Raw genomic sequence first — 20,309 nt, 5'->3', positions numbered from 1 at the left:
ATTTTCACATTCTTTAAAGAACATGAAAACTAGCTCTAATGAATATAATTGTTATGTTCATTGGTCTTCACGTTTGTTGGAATTAATTTTTACATTTGTACAATTACCCTTATACATACACCCCCACCATCATATTTAGAGTTAAAGTCAAATACAATTCCCCAACTTTAGTATTTGTGTGCTTTTAGTCCATCAACTTTAATCCCTTAACTTTGCTAACTAAGTCATTAATGACTCAAGTTATTAGAAGCTAAGAAATGCTCTCTTTTTCTAAATTTTGTTGACTCATTAATGCTTAGCTATTAGCCTATTATTATTGCTGAAAAGTACAAATTTTGGATGACCGAGGGACCATTTTATCCCACTTTAAAGTCGAGGGATTAAAAGCACACAAATACCAAAGTTTAGGACAATATTTTGCCTTAACTCATCATAGTGCTATTTATGATAAAACCAACCTTTCCCATAAAATAAAAAATAAAATAAAAACCATAATCCTGTACTCCTATTTACGAAGCTATAAACTCATCCCATTCAGCGTGCTCTCTTCTCCCCTCTCACTCCTCAAAGGTAACTTCATCCCTGCACATTTCTTCACACTGTATTCAATTATGCTCTTAATATCTCTAATTTTCTATATCTTGCTCTAAACTAAACTTTCCATTTTGCACTTTGGGGTTTTGTACAATTGTTTTATTTAATGATTATCAGTGTTTTTGATGTTGTGCACTTTTCTTTAACTTTCCATACTTCCCTAAATCGATTAGAACTGTTTTTTTTTTTTTAGTTGTTGATTAGTTTATAAATGTTTACAATTTCTAATTAAGTAATTTTTTTTCGGCATGAACTTTGAAGATGTTGCATATGTGTCATGGAGGAAACCCTCTAGAATTAACCAAGACTGCAGGCTGCTTAGCTTCCTTTCAACATAATAATTTTACCCTTTTTCCAAAATTTGGATATTCAAGTTGGAAATGTTTAAAACCCAGAAATTATAAGACTCAAAATTGGGGTTTCTTGTTCTTGGAGAAAGGGTGTAGGAAACAGCTGATAAACCGAAATTCGGAGAGCGAATTCGAGGTGTTGGATGATGAGGAGGAGCTTGATGGACCTCAGAAGAGGTTTAGGGAGAGAGGAGAAGAGAAAGACTATGACCGGGACCCGGAATTTGCTGAAATTCTTGGTAACTGCCTTGATGATCCGGATACTGCTCAGTCCAAAGTAATATTGAATTTCCTATGATTCTATGAAGTTCATGGTTATATCTTGTAGTGTATTTCAGTATGTATACTTTATTTGGTGAATATAGTTGATTAATTACTGTTACATTGAGTGATGGATAAGAAGTAGTGTCAGGTTTTTTTTTTATGTGATTTCGAGCTCTTAGTGGTCTGAATGATGTTTCAGATGGAGGAAAGGTTGAGGAAAAAAAAGAACAAGATATTACAGGTTAAAACTGGTTTCTGGTTCACCCATGAAAGTTACATTCAACAAGTAAGTTTGGGCCATCGTCTTTGAAATTATATTCACAGCTTCTTTATAGTGACCATTTGTTGATTATGTTTCAAGCTTTGTTTAATCACAGATTTGTAGTTAAGTAAGGGGAGTGTCTAATGTGTTATTTGTGCAAATTCATTACACACTATGGCAATATTGTATTTGAGTTGCAAGTCCAAACTTCCAGTCTGCTTAGTCCGTTGTAGTCCAAAATCTGTTGGCTTTTACTTAACCCGGGTTACTTGTAACGGACAATATTGAATAACTTTTGAGTTAGCTTGTATTTAACCTGGATTAGATGATTATCTGTTAAGTGGTAACATGTTAGTTTCTTGTGCTGTATTAGTCCCATTTTGCTTTTGATTTTCTTGGTAAAGCTAACAGTCTAATGTCTCAAACAGCAATCGAACTTCTTTACATACCTGTAATATTCTTTGCAATGCTATCTTGTTTTGTATAACCCTGAATTAAGTCTGTTTATTCATTTTAATCTTTTTGGTGGTTGGCAGATTTGATTTCACAAATTCATATATATGGTTTGAATTTTACAATTCTCCACTACAAAAAGACGTTTCTTTGATTTGCAATGTAAGTCACTGTTCTTCAAAAGACAGGGTATATGATGCTAAATGAATCTAGTTTAATGGAAGAAGTTTCATATAATTATGTTTGCTTATAGGTTATTCGGTCGTGGCACATCATTGGACGTCTTGGTGGTTGCAATTCACTGAATATGCAGGTAATGCTTTTCTTCAGGAGCATGATATTTAGTGTGATGTTGGAGATATGTACTCTTGCCAAAAGTTGATGATACTTCTGCAATTTCTTAGTTCAATTGTTCTTGGATGCAGCATTGATGTATATACAAACTAGCTTTGTTTATTATTTGGTTGCATGAATTATCAAATATTCATGCTCCTGATGATTCTATGAATTCTTTGGTTCATGAACATCCTGATAACAAAGTTTTGTTTCGTGCATCAAAGGCCACCTCTCTTTTTAGTTTTTATCAACTTAATGCAATTACTAGATACATAGAGAGGAAAAATTATGCCCTTCAAATTTACTTGTCAGTAGGTTACAATTACAGTACTTTCTAATTCAAAAGCTTTCTGTCTCTGATGCAGTTATCACAATCTCCATTAGACAAAAGACTAAGCGAATGTTGATCCGACCACCTTCTATAATATAGGGGATCTTGAGATTCAAGACAATGTGGCACGAATATGGTACGGAGTTTAATTCAAATTGAAAGTGATTATGCTTGAGCTTGAATCTTATTTACTTGTAACAGACTGCAAGGTTCTATAGAATTTGTGGTGTAATTACTTATTTTTGCTTAATATGCTGCCAGGGTTGATATTGGGACAAGTGAATCGCTGCTTCTTGATGTTCTATTGAAGGCATTGACACAGATAAGCTCTGAGTAAGGCTTTATACCTTCCCCAGTTCCCTATCTATCTTATTGTTAAAGTCTCAGTCATATCATGGACCTTGTTAATGTATATATGAGGGATTAGATGAATTTATTTATCAAATTATGTAATCTTACTACTGCAAAATGAAAATCTGATGATGGAAGTGGAATATATAAGATATATATAATGGAAAGGAGTCTAGAGGTTATATGTACACATGTAGGATTGCTATTCTTTTTCTGACAACTTAAAGCCTATGTTTGGCTCTTCAGCTTGTCTTTCTACCCATGTCGAACAATCGACATTCTGACAAGGGTAATGATTCTTACACAACACTTCATGCTCACTCTTACACTTCAATTTTCTTGAACTTCATAATCGTAGAAAAAAAAATGTAAACATAGAAGGAAGATAAGAATAAGTGCGATACGTGTTCACAAATCACAAGTAGGTTTCATATAAGTGTTTCAACAAAAATTAAAAATCAAGTCAGCTTAAGATGTGTGCATGTATTTGTATGCTTTAACTCACACACAGTCTTCTAAACATGAACGTGTACTGTATATGTCGTGCGACTCGTGTCCTTGCAACCATGTCCAATTCTAGCTGATAGTGGATCGTGTCTGATTTTTACATTCTTGTGTAACACCTATTTTGATATTTACCCACACCTAATACTCAAACCAGTATCTGAGTAACATAGCTTGAAGGAATTGCACTACATTGTGCATCACCTATTCTCCTTAATATATACTAGAGGATTTACATCAACTGTTAGATTAACTCTTGTGCTTGGTGTTCCATATGGGAAGTTTTGTTGGCATAAAACAAGTTGTCTTTGGTGGATCTGAATTCGAGAATTGGAAGGAAAGCTTGACCGTAGAAGATCCTGGTTATAGTGTGCACAAGATATGACAAGCCTATCTTGGAGGAGCGTATGGTAACAGTTTGTTATGATGTATGAAGGTATGCCTCTGTAAGTCATTTATTGAGATATTTCTGAAAAGCCAAAGCAAATGTCGCCTTGCATTTGGAGCCCATGCCAATATTGGAGCGGATATTTCCATGACACCAGACACCACTTCAAGCATGCTGTGACATTGTGGATCAAAGTAGAATGAGAAGCTTATATGTCATTCAACATGCTTTCTACAATGGTGAAGCATTGTACATCAGTCAGAGACTGACGTTATGCAGAATTTTAAATTTCTTTTTGCATAAAGTTGATTGCAGTATCATCCAAGATGTGAAATGAACAGTGTCTAATGGTTTTTTTAGGATGCCCTTCAGCAGAAATTTCATATATGAGATTGACAAGCCACATAAATATCAACAAGTAACAAAATCAATTTTGCATTCTTATTGTTTTTATTTATGTATAAGAAAACACACTTTGAGTTTGTGCAAGGTCTTGTAAAATTCACTACCACTTGTAGTTTCAAAATAATACAAGTAAACTTAAATAAATTTAAATATATGTTATTAGTGATATTGATGTTTGAAGATGTGTACTGAAAATTCTATAAAATAGCAACTAAGAACAACATCAAACAGAAGTTGTATGTGAACAACATCAAACAGAAGCTCCTTAAACTTTTATTTCTAGAAAAAAAGGTGAATCAAGTTTATTCTAAAACTAAACAACAAAAACTCTGTTAGTAGCCATGATCCGAAAAGGTTGGGTTATACCATAAGATACTCATTTGTAGAATGATTTGATGGTTTATTTTAAGCTCAAAGAACTCTATCATTGTGGTACAAATGAGCACTAAATGAGCTTACTTTTAGCAACTCGACATTTGATCACTTCTAAGTTGACTAGTTTCTTTCTAGGTCTAATAAACAATCCGCCAAAATGCATGATTTTGGGTTTGGATAAAATCTGAAAATAAGCTGACCATTAAATTTCACAAAGTAAACGAAGTCTAATCTCTATCCCAAAACTCCCAAATAGCCCCAGATAAAATGGAGTGATGGACAATCGAGTGAGGCATCAGTGAACAATATTAGCTTGTCATACTTTCATTCAAACTTTAACAAAGTTACAAGTTTTGTCAAGTTTTAAATTTAAAATCTCAACTTAATATAACACTCAACTTTATTTCGAAAATTATAATTTAATTTTATGTTACAACTATGTTTGTGCTACATTTCTAACTTCTCAATTATGTTACAACTATGTAAAAATTTGAGCATGAGCTTATTGAGCCAAGTTTTGTTGGTTCATCCGTCTCAAAAATTTCGAGCCGAACTCGAACCATACACGAACTAGCTATGCTCATTAACACCCCAATAACCCGTAGTTGTAAGGTTCCTAATTCCCTGCTTTGAAAGCCTTCTCTCTCTCATACGCTGAAGCGTACTCTGAGTTCTCTTCTTCATTGAAGTGGCTTCTGAGCTTTCTCTCCTCCATTAAAGCAGCTCCTAAGGTAAGACGATGATTTTTTAATTTATTTTTCATCATTGTATATCAGTTTCAGCTTGGTCTAATTGCTTTATGGGTTAACAATTATGGCATTAGTTGTTTATTTGGGGCGAATTAGGATTAACAGGCTTTGATTGTTAATCGGTGTTCACTTAATGTTTGCTTGTTCAATGGCTTAGTAATTGTTAGATTATTAATTAGTCAATTTAGGGTTCTTCTAAGGTGGATTTTTGAACTACTTGTTAATATTGTTATAAGTACTCTAGTTATGAATGATTATAACCAGCGATTTACATCGATACTATTAAGCGAGAGAACTTTTTGTAATTTTATAAGCCTTTTTTGATAAACCGAGTCGAATTTGGTTCCTAATCGTTCAATGTTAGGATCAAACTATGAAATTGTGACCTTAGAAATGGAATATTGATGAAATGGTCGTGAATCCTTAATTTTGAGGGATTGGGTCAATGTGATTATTTAGGGTATGTTTGTTATTGATGATTTGTAGGTCGTGTCATGTTCGATTATCATTTACAAGTTTACATCTTCTTGATAGTTTAGAATGCTTGAGTGCAGAATACAAAGAATTAAAAACTTGAGCATTTTAGACGAACGATTCCCATATTAGTGTTTGATCTTGATACATTCGAAGTATCATGAATTCATGATAATGAATAGCTGCATTGTAAATTGGTTATCATCTATGTGCTTTCTTTTGAGAGAGATGTACACTGAATTTAGGGATCAAGATGCTTTGAAGAAGTGAATTTGACTAGCTGGAACTCCTCTCCCGATTATCATTTATATCTGCTGATCTTATTCCTGTCGTGTTAACTGTTAATGATAACTTCTTCAGGAATAAATTCTGTTCTTCTGACAGTGGTAGCTGCTTTTTCTAAAACAGGCTTGTTCATTCGGTATAATTGTGCTAGAAAGGAGGGGAGCAAGAAGATAATTAACACCAAGAAGGAAAGGAAAAGAAATGGGCTCAGAAGGTCTTCATGCTGTGAAAGTTTGTAGGCAACTTCTCAAATCTGTGAAGAAGCACATTGGACAGGAAGACTACAAAAGGCACTTTAGTGATTATATAATGGAAGAGTTTAAGAAGAACCGTCAATTGTCTGATCCATCATCTATACAGAATAAATTGAAGCTGGCAAATGATTATACTTTCTTGCTTGATAGTGTCCATCATCACAAGGTATACAATTCTAGAGCCTTGCATTATGTGAAGTCGAATTTCATTTATAAACAATTAGACGTTCATAGAAGAAGCTATCACTTGTTTCTTCCGTGTTAGTTTGTAGTATATCTTTATACCTGTGAATATTCTTCTCTCTTCTCTATATCGTGGGATGTTTTCATTTTGCTGGTTCCTTAAAATCTTAGTTACAGGGTTGGGTTTTTATATCAGGTAACCTGCATACAAATTGAGTAGACCTTTTTCTGATGCTATTTGTAAGCTATCTATTTATGCTTAAAATCCCATCTGGCCATCTAGACAAATGTGTGTGTTGGGGGGGGGGGGGGGGGGGTGTTAATGACTTAGGAGCCCAGTAAATTGTTCTTTCTGAATAATGCGTAGTTAAAATAAAAGTATGCATAAATGAACTGTTGTCCTGATTCAATGTTGCTGTGGTATGGGGGAAAGGAAGTGATATCTACAGACCGATTTGATGTTAGATGACTGATCGAAGAACAGTATCTACGAAGTTTGTGACATTGGTTATGCATCTCATCTGAAATCTTATTAATATTGGTGAATATGTTCAGCTCATATTGTTCTAGGACCTATGACTGCTCATGTCCCTTTACACATTATCCATACTAGATAAATTATTGCTTTTTTTTTTCCCCCCTCTTTTGCTTCTCTGCTACAAAATCTACACCAATTGGTGCACTGATCTTCTAATTTAACATGATCTTCTCATTTTTCTTTTAGGAGCTCCTATTCTCCTACAACATTGCTGTGGACAGATCAGATGAGATGAAAAGGATACTCGGAAAATCAGCTGCCAGTGTAGGGCTTCAGCTTCCTGAGGTTTATCAGTCTTGACACTTGCATATATTATGCACCCTTTCCATTCATTTTTCACTGTCTTCATAATAAGCAGACTACACTGTACACCTATTGAACCTAGAGCAATGTTGACAAACTGAATACTGGCTTAGCTGTTTGACTGTGGCTCATGTCCGTTTTCAACCACTTGAACTGAACCCTTGTTTGAGGGTAGTGGTAATGTAATTGTACAAAACAATGTATGAGGGAAGCTATGCTTGAGCAAAGTTAGTCAAAGCAGTTTTATTGAAATTAATCGCTTTTGAAGTTTCATATTTAACTCTATAATATTCAATTCCAAATATGAGTCAGGTAGTACAAGAAGTCAGAACAGAACGGTTAGATTTTGATGATCTGTACTGAGTGACTGAAATTAGTCTGATAGTCCTCTGGAGACTATTTGGCTTTTTTCAGTGATGAAGGGATTCACTGGCTCGAGAACTTGTTCGACCTTATCAAACTTAAAATTCTACCGTGAATAGATATTGGATAGCCCTTATCCAAGGCATTACAAATATGATCTGTACAAAAATTGAGTATTTGAGTCAAAAGTATATCTATTCAAATAAATCTCTGCTTAATGCAACCTGTAAACACATGCGACAATGATGGTCTTGCTTGTCTGTTAGTAATTTTTTATGTTGGTAATTCTGAGCCTTTGCACCAGTCATTTAGTTGAAAAATGATTGAGAACAGCTGTGTTGGTGCTGATTCCAAACTCAATATCCCCGAGAAATTATGCACATATGGCTAGCCTTAACTGCTACCACATCACCAAAAAGAGCCAAAAAGGTGCAGCTGTTTAAAAAACCTGTCTAGTGAACCTCTCCTGGCGCACAAATGAGTGAAATGACTGAAGAAGGGACTTCCCAAAGGGATTCTACTCCTTCAGCAGAAGCATAACCTGTACGCTCTACTCTGTGAAACAACAATAAGTATTCACATTCTGAGCAAAATACGACGTAAATGCGGAATGGATCAACTGAATTTCAGAATAAAGTTTTATTACGCTCCGTTTTATTACAGCTCTGAAAATTCATCGGTCAATTCATGATGAGTATGAAGGACTATGAACAGGCTCTTTCATTAGCATAACTTCACCCAATGGAAGTTAACTGCACTTCGTCCTTCAGATATTAATAGAGGAACGTAAATTTTACGGAAAAAAAGAATAAAAAGACTTGGTCCCAAAAGGATTCGGCATTACTACATATCAAACCTTTTATTTTAGTTAGAATTAGGCGATTGTTCATTTCTTAAGTCACTCATTCCTCACCCTCTTTCTCCTTGGAGAGACAAAAAGTAAATGCTGGTAAAAATAATTCGCATAGCATTTGAAGAGAGTTAAGGTATTAGTGTATTGACAATCTTAAAATCTGCTCATTCACTGCATTATGCAAATTGACACGTTTGATTTCAGCTGCAACATTAGCTTACCTGCTAGCTGTCTAGAATCAGCAGCTTCTGATATCATGCCTGTGATTTAGAAGCTGTTTGAATAAAAGAATCACGGAAGTTAAACTTATCACATCTGTAAGAAAAATACAAGAAAGCGTACTCTGCCCAAACATCAACTCAGAGGTCCATGTTTCAGGAGCTTTGCTAATATGTAACGACTTCAGAACTGCTTCTCATACAGTAGGAGAAAGAGCTACGTAGCAACATTACCAGAAACATCACATTTGAAAAAGAGATGATCACGAGTTTTCAACTCTTTCGCACACAAAATAATTGTATTCCAGACTGAGCACAAGAAAAACCAATTTTCAGCATGTTATCACAGGTTGTTAATCTGCCAAGAATGGCTAACCAGGTGATAAACGAACATTTTGGTGGTGCAGGATTGTTACACATCAATTTCTTCCACCCAACCTTCAATGTGTCACCTCTAAGCACACGAAAAGAAACAAGAAAGAGAAAGGGAAAAGGAAAAGGAGAAATGGACTTGTGTTTTCCTTCCGCATCTTTTCAACTCCGGAAATATTTGAAAGGGAAGGGTATACGATACCCCAATCATCTGGCCTTCACTTTGCCATTTCAGATCCAAACAATTAAAATTGGATCCATTACTTTCCCTACCTTTTCTTACTATGAAATCCATTCATCCAAACACACTGTAAAAGGATCTTTTAAAAAAAAAAAAATACTTTTTAAGACTGACAGAGAAAAGAAGGCTTCTGAAAGAATTATATTAGTGTGCTTGGATAGTTCATGCTTTTGAATATCCATATGAAAGAAGACATATTCAACCTTGAGGGCCTGCAATTATGTCTGGGGCATGCTTGGATTGGAGGAGATGTATTACTAGAGTAATAAAAGTCAAACTAAGCAAAATGAATGTGAAAATAAGGAAGAAGGAGATAGTGATGGTGTAATTGTAAGAAAAATTATTTAGTGATGGTATGGTGTGAGGTGAAGAAAGAGGAATCAATACCCTCATTTTGGGGGGTAATAGTTACACTAGGGGGAGGGTGGGTAACTATTACCCTCATTATAAGAGTAATAATTCCTCCATCTCTCTCTTTTCGTCATGGCACAACTACCTTATTTCATATGTAAATACCATGTCTTTTACAACAACACCTCTAATTACTTTTGTTTTTTCAAGTTTGACTTTTGTTTTTTCAAGTTTGACTTTTATTACCCCCTTAATGTGTCACCCCCAATCCAAGCATGCCCCAAAAGTGTGATGTAACAGTCTCACTGTTTTAAACTACCATCACCATCAAGAGAAAGATAAAAATTTCACACAGTTAAATTTACCCTCATCGAAAGCTATCATCAACATCCTCATTGGTACTCAGCATAGCAATAAAAGTGCAATATGAGGATAGAGGTCTCCAGAATCATATTGCTATTGATCTCATCTCCAATCATGCCTCTAAGAAAAACACGATCACCAAGGTCAAGCTTCCAAGCAAAGCTGCTTTAACAAAGACATTCAAAGATGCAATTCAACATGCCATTAGTAGGCTTCTTTCAACAAAACATTTCCAGTAAGAGGGTTCCTGGAACTTTTTTTTTCTTTTGAAGAAGGGTTCCTGGAACTTGACCATATATATTATCTTTTCCAAACTAAATTATACAGTACATTTCATATTGTAAATAACATACACATGAAAAGCTAAAATGTTTGTTTATCCACCAACAAAGGAGTTTTTTAGAAGATGCAGAATCGAGTTTAAGGTCTGCCCCTCTGGCCTGGTATAGGCAAAAAACCAACAACAATTAACACCATACCATAAACAAGGTAGGCAGTATCTTTATACTCTTTTTCAGCAACTCATTAAAACGGGGTCACTAATATTTTGGCTCTGATCAAGAAATTGGCCAATAGGTCAGTCTCATTTGCCTTTATTTTGACTGAAAAAAAAATGTCAAGTTCAGCAATAACACAACTCATGATGAGTTTAAATCTGTTTTTTCTGGAATATGTTCATAGACATTTCTGTTAAAAAAAAAAAGAGAAAAAATAGTTATCCATTGCAATGATAGAATGCTAGCTACGTATGTGATGTTCTGTTTATATGTCAAGAGGCAAGATATGTGGATGAACATTTACGATAAATATACAAGGATAAATACTATGCAAAATATCCCAAGCTCAGGAGGTCCTCCACAAATAATCATAAAATTTCGTAATTCACATTAGGGATGCATAAAAAATTACACACACAGTAAAAAAAAAAAAAAATCCACTCTCCTCCTAGGCAATGCTCCTCCTCCTAACCCTTGTAGATTTCATTCATGAAGGAAGGTGTCCTTCACCATCTGTTGTAAATATATTTGCCCTTATTAACCATATTTAGGACAGGACCAAATACATAAAGTAAGGAGAGATTCAATTTTTGATTGAAGGTTTGAGAATTAATTATATCTACACTTGTCATAAATGTGGGAAATGAATGTGACATTAAAGCAAAAATTAGGGTGTCACAAACTGCATGACTTCCAATTAGATACTAAGGGCTATACTTTTACTGCTAACTTATAGAATTAGCCCAATTTATCTGTCATTACTAGATCATTGAAACTTTGTTCTAACTTTTGGATGGATTGGTGCAGGAAATAGTGAATTCAGATTGGAAGTAAATGATTAATCATCCTATGCTAATTGAAAGAAGGACGAAAAAAATTCTCTCTGCACTTGAATTCCAGTAGAAAATATTAGAACATTCTACAGATGCATCATGTGGATGCACTGTCACACAATTCTGAGTCAATGGAGCTCTTGATTACCAAAATTCTAGTATAATCAATTAATCATATAATTTCAGTGTACTCAACAACCGTTTCATGAAATATCTAACATTTTAATGACATGCATAACCTCCGTTACTAAACTGGCACCATTAAAGTTGAGCAAAAATTAAAAATACAACATACCAGAATGGCTGATGTGATTGATCGCCTTGATGCCACACCATCCTTATATTGCAACCAGAGAAGATATAATGCTTAGTTCCAAGTCACAATTACAAACGAAAGATTCCAGCAAGTTCAACGGATAGCAAAATATTTCTGTTGCATCATCCAAGACTAAAATTATTGTAGCAATATCAAGCAGGCCTGCAATGCTAGTGACAGTCATACAGTACCAAAGAACGCCAGAATAGGGAGATCTCCAAGAAGTGAAAAAAGGTTAAAAAAAATCTCTTGATTGTTATTCCATCAGTGCAACCACATACTTATACAGCTTCTAACTAGAATGAATGAAAAACATTAAGGGTTCCCCCTTTGCCTATAGCATACAAGTTTTGTAAGTATACCATACTAATACATGTTTGACTAAGCTATAAGAAAAATCAAGCAATTGATCTCTCCACTACGAGAAAATCAGAAAACTCATGCTAAAAGTTAATCCAAAACGTAGAGAAGTATACATCAGGAATCACCCAAGATACATCAAAGATACATGGATGAAGCAATCTCTTACAAAGTACCAAAAGCTTACGCTCCATCAAAGATGCTATCTGTGATCAATGTCAGAGAACGGCCAGCTAAATAACAAAACCATCACTACAATTTTTGTTGAGACTGGATAAGTAGAGCATTAAGCATGATATGAACAGCGGCTTCATATACAACCCCATCATAATGCATTCCATCCTCTGTACATCTTTCCCCACAATTCCCACTCAAAGACTGAATATCCAACAACACAAACGGGCCACTAGGCCGTAAAAGCTTAGCACCACGAACTCCTAAACCATAAGCAAATTGTGTCGCGCTAGTCATTCTCTCTCTCTTCTCTTCAGTATTCAGCATTGAGTGTATCAATGTTGGGATCCCCAACCAAAACAAATGAGGTTGAGATTTACCCACCAACAATGGCATCACAGAACGACTCAGAAGCTGCAACGAAGCATCATAATGAGTCGCATTATTCACATGAAGCATATGCCAAAGACCGGAACCCATGACCAGAACATCAGGGCAGCTATGATTCCTATATAGCTCCAATGCCAAGTGAGTCAAATTATTAACATAAGGAGCCCATACAAAATCCAACTTCAACCCTACTCTATCAACCACCAAATGATAATCACTATGCCTCTTAAACAACTCCCCTCGAACCGCCACCATTTCTTCCTCAACCAACACCAAATTCAACAATGAAAGCACGAATAACCGCGCTTGTGAATCCCCAGCAACCATCACCCAAGACCCATTAAGCAGATCCCCAACATCCTTCCTACCCAACTTCTGAAAATCACAAGCTAACACATTCTCATCTGACAACATCCATTTCCAACTAGAAGACACATTCATATTTCTAGGGTGATTTTTCCACTGGATCCGATGAAGAAAAGAAATACAAGACTCGCGATTCTCAAGAACAACTAACGTCGAAGACGAAGATGATGATGAAACATCAGGGAAAAAGTCGGTAAGAGAAGGAAAGTAAGGAGAAAGATGAACAGCAACAGCAAGTGAAATGAAAAGAGCACCACTAAAAAACAACACTTTATTGCGGCTCAAATGCCACCCTGCTAACGCCATTGGAACAAGAACTACTATACAAGCCGCCAATACACCTAATTGGACGGCACCTAACATCATATAAACTAACAAGTTTCCATTAAATCCAACAATTAATCCCTCAAAAAAGGGGAAATTCTCACAAATTATGATCTGGGTATTCAATAATTTTTCTGGGATTTAGTTATTTTCAGCTGTTAAATCGATTAATTCGTAATTTAACAAAAACCCATTAAGTATTTGGGGAAAAGTGAATGATTTTGATCTGGGTATTGAACAATTGAGAGATTACCTGAAAGCTGAAGGTGCTGCAATGGCGGAAACTGGGTGATGGGAATGGGGTAACGACAAGGGAGGAGAGAGAAAGGGGAAGATGTCAAAGTCAGGAAAAGGTGAAGCAACAAACGACGATTGAGAATTGTGAAGAATCGAGAAAGAAAGGAGGGAAGTTGAGAGGTCATATGTCGACCATGGATGATGATTGATGATGGTTCTTGGCAATCGGGGCGTCGTCAGTCTGAATCAACTGCGGTTCAATAGTTGTTAAAACACACAGTAATTGATTGTACTTTTAATTAGGTGTTTTATTCCTCTAATGAAAGGTTAAAGAGATGTCTGGTTTTACCAAGTTAGAGGTGAAACAAGAGTTGAGCACGGGTTGGGACGTGGAAGGTCATGTATTGAGTGAGATATCTTACACTCAAATTCGGTGATTAGTCAAGAAAAAGTCATGTCATGTTTAGTAAGTACAGATCTTTTAACATTGATTCGATTTTTACATTAATGTCATATTCAAGGATTTGATAGATTATTCATTGAGATCCATATCAATTTAGTAGTTGAGATAATTCTTCCCTTTCACTTATGCCCTATTTTATTTAAGTTATTTTTACTTATTTCAAGCCTCATAAGTTCATAAAAAAAAAGGTTCTAATAAGGGGTTATTCAAATTTTTGTTAAGTTTAGATAAATTCATGTAAGTTTAGATGAGTAAAAATCATGTGATTAGAATTTGTATACAGTAATCGATGAGGTATTGACCTTGTATACAAGTTCAAAACCCCCCCTCTCGCATGCATTTGTAATATGTAATGGCGTCTCATTTGCACACCCAAAAAAAAAAGTCAGGATAAATTAATACTTTGCCATGGTAGGTTGGAAATCTATGATTTTGTTATTGTCACTTTAAACCCCTAATCATAACTTATTTTAAATAATTTTGAGATACTAAGATTGAGAGGAGTAATTTATCAATCCAAAATATCTATTTATCACTTCACTGGGATACACATCATACATCCATTTTCTTCTCTTTCCTTTCGTGTCACGCTCATTTTCTCATCTCTTCCACCAATCATATCCATCAATCTATTTTATGAAGTCTGTACAAAACGAGCAATGAATAGTGATGTGAAAAGCAAAACAAAGAGGTGTCCAACATCAAATTTGGCTCATGTATAAATAGTGAATAATCACAGTTAAGCAATTAATTCACTATATATTTTCGTATTATCAAACCCGAAAATACAGTTCAACAGATCAAATTCAGGACAGATAAGCCGCCATATACCATGATTTACATCTGAGGTCCGGGTTGCTGGCCTTGCTGCTCAGTTCTCAAGGACAGCCCAACATTGGTACACAGGAAAAATTATACTAGAATCACATTAGACACTACCAGTCTACCACTGGCAGGCAAACTGGGAATCCATTGAATTTCCATTGTGTGTCCTACTTAAGGGACAAAAAAATTCCTGTCCAACTACACCCAACTGCTACCTGGTGCTATCTTCACTCGTCTTTCTTTCATTTCATTTCTCAAGTTATTAGCTTCTTCATATCTTCCCGCGTTTGCATAAATTCTAGCTAACAGCACATAATTAGCAGCATTATTAGGTTCTATATCAAACAATGCTCTTCCAGCAACCTCTGCAAGGTCTACCTCCCCATAAGTTCTGCAAGCCCCTAAAAGCGCGCCCCAAGCTTTTGCAGTAGCCTTAACTGGCATTTTAGTCAAGACGTCGTAAGCTTCATATAATTTCCCTGCCCTACTTAGTACATCCACCAAACAAGAATAATGATCACTGGTTATTTCCACACCATAAACCTCTTGCATCCATGCAATGTAACCCTTCGCTTCATCAGCCAATCCTGCATGACTACAAGCTTTCAGTACACCCAACAAAGTAATCCCATCAGGCTTCACTTTTGCGACTTCCATTTCATGAAATATGTCCAGCGCTTTTCTTGCCTCGCCGTGCAATGCATAAGCTGAGATCAAGCTACTCCATGCCACTACGTCTCGCTCTCTCTCCTTCATACTATAGAATATGAAATAAGCATTATCAACGCATCCACATCGCCCATACGCTTCAACAAGACAACTCCTAAGCTGTGGATTCGGATCAATATTGTTCCGCATACTATACCCATGAATCTCTCTAATCAACTTCAGAGCCCCAACTCCAGCACAAGCAGAAAGCAAAGCCAATGCAGTAATAAAATTCGCCCTCAACCCAAAATCCTGCATTCTTCTGTAAAACGCAACAGCCCTGTAACACCCATCATCTAACCTCGACAAACCATCGATAATCGAATTAAACGTCGAAATACTAGGAGCAACATCCATAGATTCAAACAACCCTAAAGCCAGAGAAACATTATTAGAATGTGCATAAAGTGAAATCATTACATTCCATACAACATCATTTCTCAGGGGAATTTCGTCGAACAGTTGGCGTGCAGAAACCAAGGAAACACATTTCCCATAAAAATCAACAAGAGCAGAAGCTACAAATGGGTTTGATAGTAGAGAAGATTTGGTTAAGTGGGCATGAATGGAGGTCCCAAGAAGTGGGCAATGGAGGGCTGAGCAGGATTTGAGAGTGAGCGGGAAGACATAAGGGTCAAGAGGAAGAGCGAGTGCAGAGTGAATGTGGTGGAAGAGAGAGAGTGCTTGGTTATGGCGGCCTTGATTAACGTGGGAGGTTAGCTGCTTCGTGTAGGAAAGCAAGCGTAAGAAGTTTGAGTTGGAGTAATTCATGGCTTCTGCAATTTCGCCATTTGTTTTCGAGGTTCCGTGTTTGCTTGCAAATGCAATGTTTTTAGAACTAAGGTGAAAATGAGTTAATACGTTTATGAATGTTTTTTGTGAGGACGGTACTCAAATTAACAAACAAGTTTTGGTAAAAAGCAATTAGTAGTTTGGGTGCCAAAACGGATTCTTGATTTAGCCCATAACTTATCAACCGGGGCACCAAGCCCAATAGCCTCAAGTCATATTCTATGCACGATTGCACGCAAAAGGCCATAAAAAAGTTCACCAAAGGATTACATGTGCTCAGAGCGTGACATGTGTCCTGAGGGCCCCATGTGCTCAAAGCATGATACATGTCTAAAGGAAAAGGAAAAGGAAATGAAACTCTAGAAACCGAGCAGCCTACGCCGACACCACCGTGTAGGAGTGTTCACGAAGGCCTAGGAGAGAGGCAGCTAAGCATCCACAGTAGGTTGACACGTTCGAGGGACATGCCGATCGACGCATTCACAACACCACCTTCAAACAAAACAAGAACAATCGCCTCAATGGAAGAGACATGCGAGAACTCTTGGCTGGGCAAAGGAAAGGGAAAAGCGATCATGACTCCCGAGAGATCGCCTTTTGCCCCATGGATTTTTGGAAGACCAAGCAGTGAAGGTCAAACTGCCTTTGTACATCAAGTTCGGTGGCACGACAGATTCAAAGGATCATATCTCGGCATTCGAGGGATATATGTACTTATTCCAGTATTCCAAGGTAACATGGTGCAAGTATTTCTCGACAAACCTAATAAGGTTGGCTCAGGCCTGGTTTTCCAAAGGCCTCGGGAATGGAACAGTATAGTAACAGGATGCGATGATCTCATATTGAAATTTAAGGCAAAGTTCGTTGCGAACAACTGCTAAGAAAAGACAACTGTCGAGCTGATCGGCATCATCAAGCTATAGGAGACCGAAAGTCTCTTAGTCTATCTGGCACAATTATGTAACACCCCAGTAATTCTCTCCTTAAACCTGTAAATACCTTTAATAAAATCCAAGAGAATTACTGACGTGCTACCGTCACGTGTTCAAACGTTAAGGCTAATTCAGAATTTAGCAGCGGAAAAACTAACTCGGTTATAAATAAGTTTCAAAACCAACAAACAAAACCAAAATAAATCTTACAACTTGGAACCATTAAGGCCCTTATTCAAAACCCAATAGAAGTGGTAAATAAATCAACCAGAGTATAAATAAATTCAAATTTTAAAAATAAAATAAACTGTGAACGATAACCAATACTCCACTCAAAACCCCAGCACTTGATGCAAGTCCCACTACGCAAATACCTGTGATTAATCTGCTCCCCAATATTACAAGTGTAAAAAGTGGATCATCACAGGGTCATTGAAAGGTAAAGGCCATGACCATGAACAAGACACACAAAAGCACGCAATCAACAACACTAAGTACATACAAGCTACAAAACATAACAAAGAATTCCTAGCATGCTACTAATTATTAATCAACACACAGCAATTTAATTATTGACTCAAACACATGACTCAACTGTTAACATTATTAAGACTTCACTAATTAATACTGATCATTTCATTTCACTTTATTCATTGGATTAAGCAATAGACAAGGTTGTCTCCCCATGCTCCACTTTAGAACATCAATAAAAGAAAAACCCTATGCCTCTTTTCAGAAACATCAATAAACATCTAATGGAAAACGGGCGCGACTCCGTGGCCATAGCTAGTATGAGATTTCATCTAACTCCTTATAGTTTTAAAAAGTACTTGAAAACAAGAGACTCATAGATCAGACGACCTCTAAAAAGCACACGGCTAATAACGTGTGAACCCCAACCCCTGTTTGTCAATACTCTAGATGTACACAAATTCAGAGTTTTATTGCTCATCCATCTTGTACTTTACGCGATTTACAAGTTTAATCTTGGTGATGACTCAAATGCAAAACAATAGAACCAATCAAACAGTAATCATTCAAGCAAATTCAAATTTCCAATTCAATTCTTGATTTATTAGTGACAAACAATACTTATTATTGAATCCTTTAACTACCTTGGTGTATAAACACCTTAAGTGCATAAGGCACCTCAAATCCTCAACCTCATCTTATAAGACTTTAATTCTCCATTTACTCATTCCATTTCAACAAACATGAACAAGTAATAAGATAGTTCATTTCACATATTTACGTACCTTTGTCTCTTAGCTCATCTTGCAAGTTAATGCATAAATAACACTTACAAGATAAATCAATACGCATTTCTCATACATGAATCAAAACCAACCATCACATTTATCACTAATCACACTTACTACCATACAATTTCAACCAATCCACAAGTTTCTTAACATGATTCTAAATTCTCCAAGTATTTAAACATGCTCCTAAAGTCAAGGTTTTTCGTATCCTTGTACGTACCTTGAGTAAACGAATTGGTTAGCCACTTTATAAACTAGAAATAGCCCTCTACAAAGTCCTCTCCTAAACCAAATTACTAATTCAATCAATACCCAAACAACTAAATTTACAGCAATATTAACTTACTTTTAAACCTTCAAAAATCCAACCAACACTTTAAAACCTTCCCTTTAATTAAAATCAAAAGCTTAAATATAGTTCTTTAAGTTTTCTTCATAAAAATCTTAAAATACATCTTTATATATGAAATTACAGCATGTTTAAGCTACTAACCAAATTTGAAAATTTAGTTTATACACATCCTTTACAAATTTAACAACCCATACTTGTAATAATGGAATAATATCTTAAATATATATGTAGAAACATTAAAACCTATTATTTTTTATACCAAAACAATAAAATTCAGATTACAAAAATCTGAAAAATAAATTTAAACTTTAAGCTTGATACTTTAATAAGCTATTAACATAAATTAATCATATGATTTAGAATGCTTTAAATTCCCAAATCTACATTTTTAATAATCTAAAAATTAGTGTTAATCACCAAAAATATAATTTTATCATATTATAAACACTATATACTTAAGTAACTTGACTAACACGTTTTAAGCCCTAAAATCATGAAAATCAAGTTTTAAACCCTTATTTTCTTAACTAAATAAATCTGAAATTTTATTTCATAATTTAAGCATGATAAAAATCATAAATTTATAGTCTTTTATAATTTATATACATAATCAAACCATAATAATAACAATTTAATAACAAAATTTGACAAAGATTGAAACTTGAATTAAGTAACAAAAGAGAAAAAGAAAGAAGAAGGAGAAAGAGAGAAGGAGGACAAACTACAGTGGTCGAGGGTGGCTGCGGGGCGGCTGTACGACATTTTTTTTTTGGTTCGTGAGTAGCAAAGAGTGAGGGAGTAGGTGAGTGAGGAGGGGAGTTTGTGGGTTTTGGGGTTTTAATAAGTGTACGAGCTTAAGTGTTTAAGCCCTTATTCTAATCCTAGTAAGGTTTTGAATTGTTTTTGGGCCACAATATGTTGGGTTAGATTGAAATAAGCTTAATTCACTTAAAATTGGGCTACTAACACCATTGATAAATTATGTTGGTGTATAGAAAAAAAAGAATTTCAATTAGATTGGTGCTTATTAATTTAATAAAGTTCAAATAAATTTTTGTATAAAATAATTTATTTAATGAAAATGAAAAAAATAATATTTATTTAAATAATAAATAAATATTTAATAATTTATTCTATAAATATGGGGGATTACAGTTTAGCAGCGTCGTGTCCGAGGTTATTGACCTACGGCATGACGTAGATAGCAACTTTTTCCCTGCAACCAGGAATAGGATGTTCCTGAACCACCTAGTTAAAAAAAACTAACCATGGTTAATGTTTTTAATACAATACTTATCTTTGGTAATCAATTAATACA

General features: G+C 35.4%; 1 protein-coding gene and 3 pseudogenes across 3 annotated transcripts; 2 read left to right on the top strand and 2 right to left on the bottom strand.

Annotated features, from left to right (window-relative positions):
- The first annotated feature begins 456 nt into the window (after nucleotides 1-456).
- Nucleotides 457-5,345, top strand: LOC145574650 (uncharacterized; annotated as a pseudogene). Its single transcript, XR_014098118.1, has 8 exons — nucleotides 457-570; nucleotides 856-1,221; nucleotides 1,408-1,494; nucleotides 2,007-2,085; nucleotides 2,177-2,236; nucleotides 2,625-2,726; nucleotides 2,852-2,923; nucleotides 3,728-5,345. The product of XR_014098118.1 is annotated as an uncharacterized LOC145574650 (transcript).
- LOC145574651 (uncharacterized) lies at nucleotides 5,198-7,651 on the top strand. 2 transcript variants are annotated; one of them, XM_081632488.1, is made up of 3 exons: nucleotides 5,198-5,344; nucleotides 6,197-6,541; nucleotides 7,283-7,651. In XM_081632488.1, the coding sequence occupies exons 2-3, from the start codon at nucleotides 6,323-6,325 to the stop codon at nucleotides 7,394-7,396; spliced, it is 333 nt and encodes a 110-aa protein (XP_081488614.1). In that variant the 5' UTR covers nucleotides 5,198-5,344; nucleotides 6,197-6,322; the 3' UTR covers nucleotides 7,397-7,651. The 2 variants fall into 2 exon arrangements, with proteins under 2 accessions (XP_081488614.1, XP_081488615.1); XM_081632489.1 differs by having other exon boundaries at nucleotides 5,207-5,344; nucleotides 6,245-6,541.
- Nucleotides 7,652-12,057: 4,406 nt separating this feature from the next.
- On the bottom strand, nucleotides 12,058-14,032 carry LOC145576414 (protein ALTERED XYLOGLUCAN 9 pseudogene; annotated as a pseudogene).
- An 832-nt stretch (nucleotides 14,033-14,864) lies between these two features.
- Nucleotides 14,865-16,501, bottom strand: LOC145576413 (putative pentatricopeptide repeat-containing protein At1g03510 pseudogene; annotated as a pseudogene).
- Nucleotides 16,502-20,309: the final 3,808 nt, after the last annotated feature.

Source organism: Chenopodium album, chromosome 13 (genome assembly GCF_948465745.1).
Source record: "Chenopodium album chromosome 13, dcCheAlbu1.1, whole genome shotgun sequence".
NCBI lineage: Eukaryota > Viridiplantae > Streptophyta > Magnoliopsida > Caryophyllales > Amaranthaceae > Chenopodium > Chenopodium album.
The sequence above is the reverse complement of the archived record's forward strand: the minus strand, read 5'-3'. Positions and strand labels throughout refer to the sequence as shown.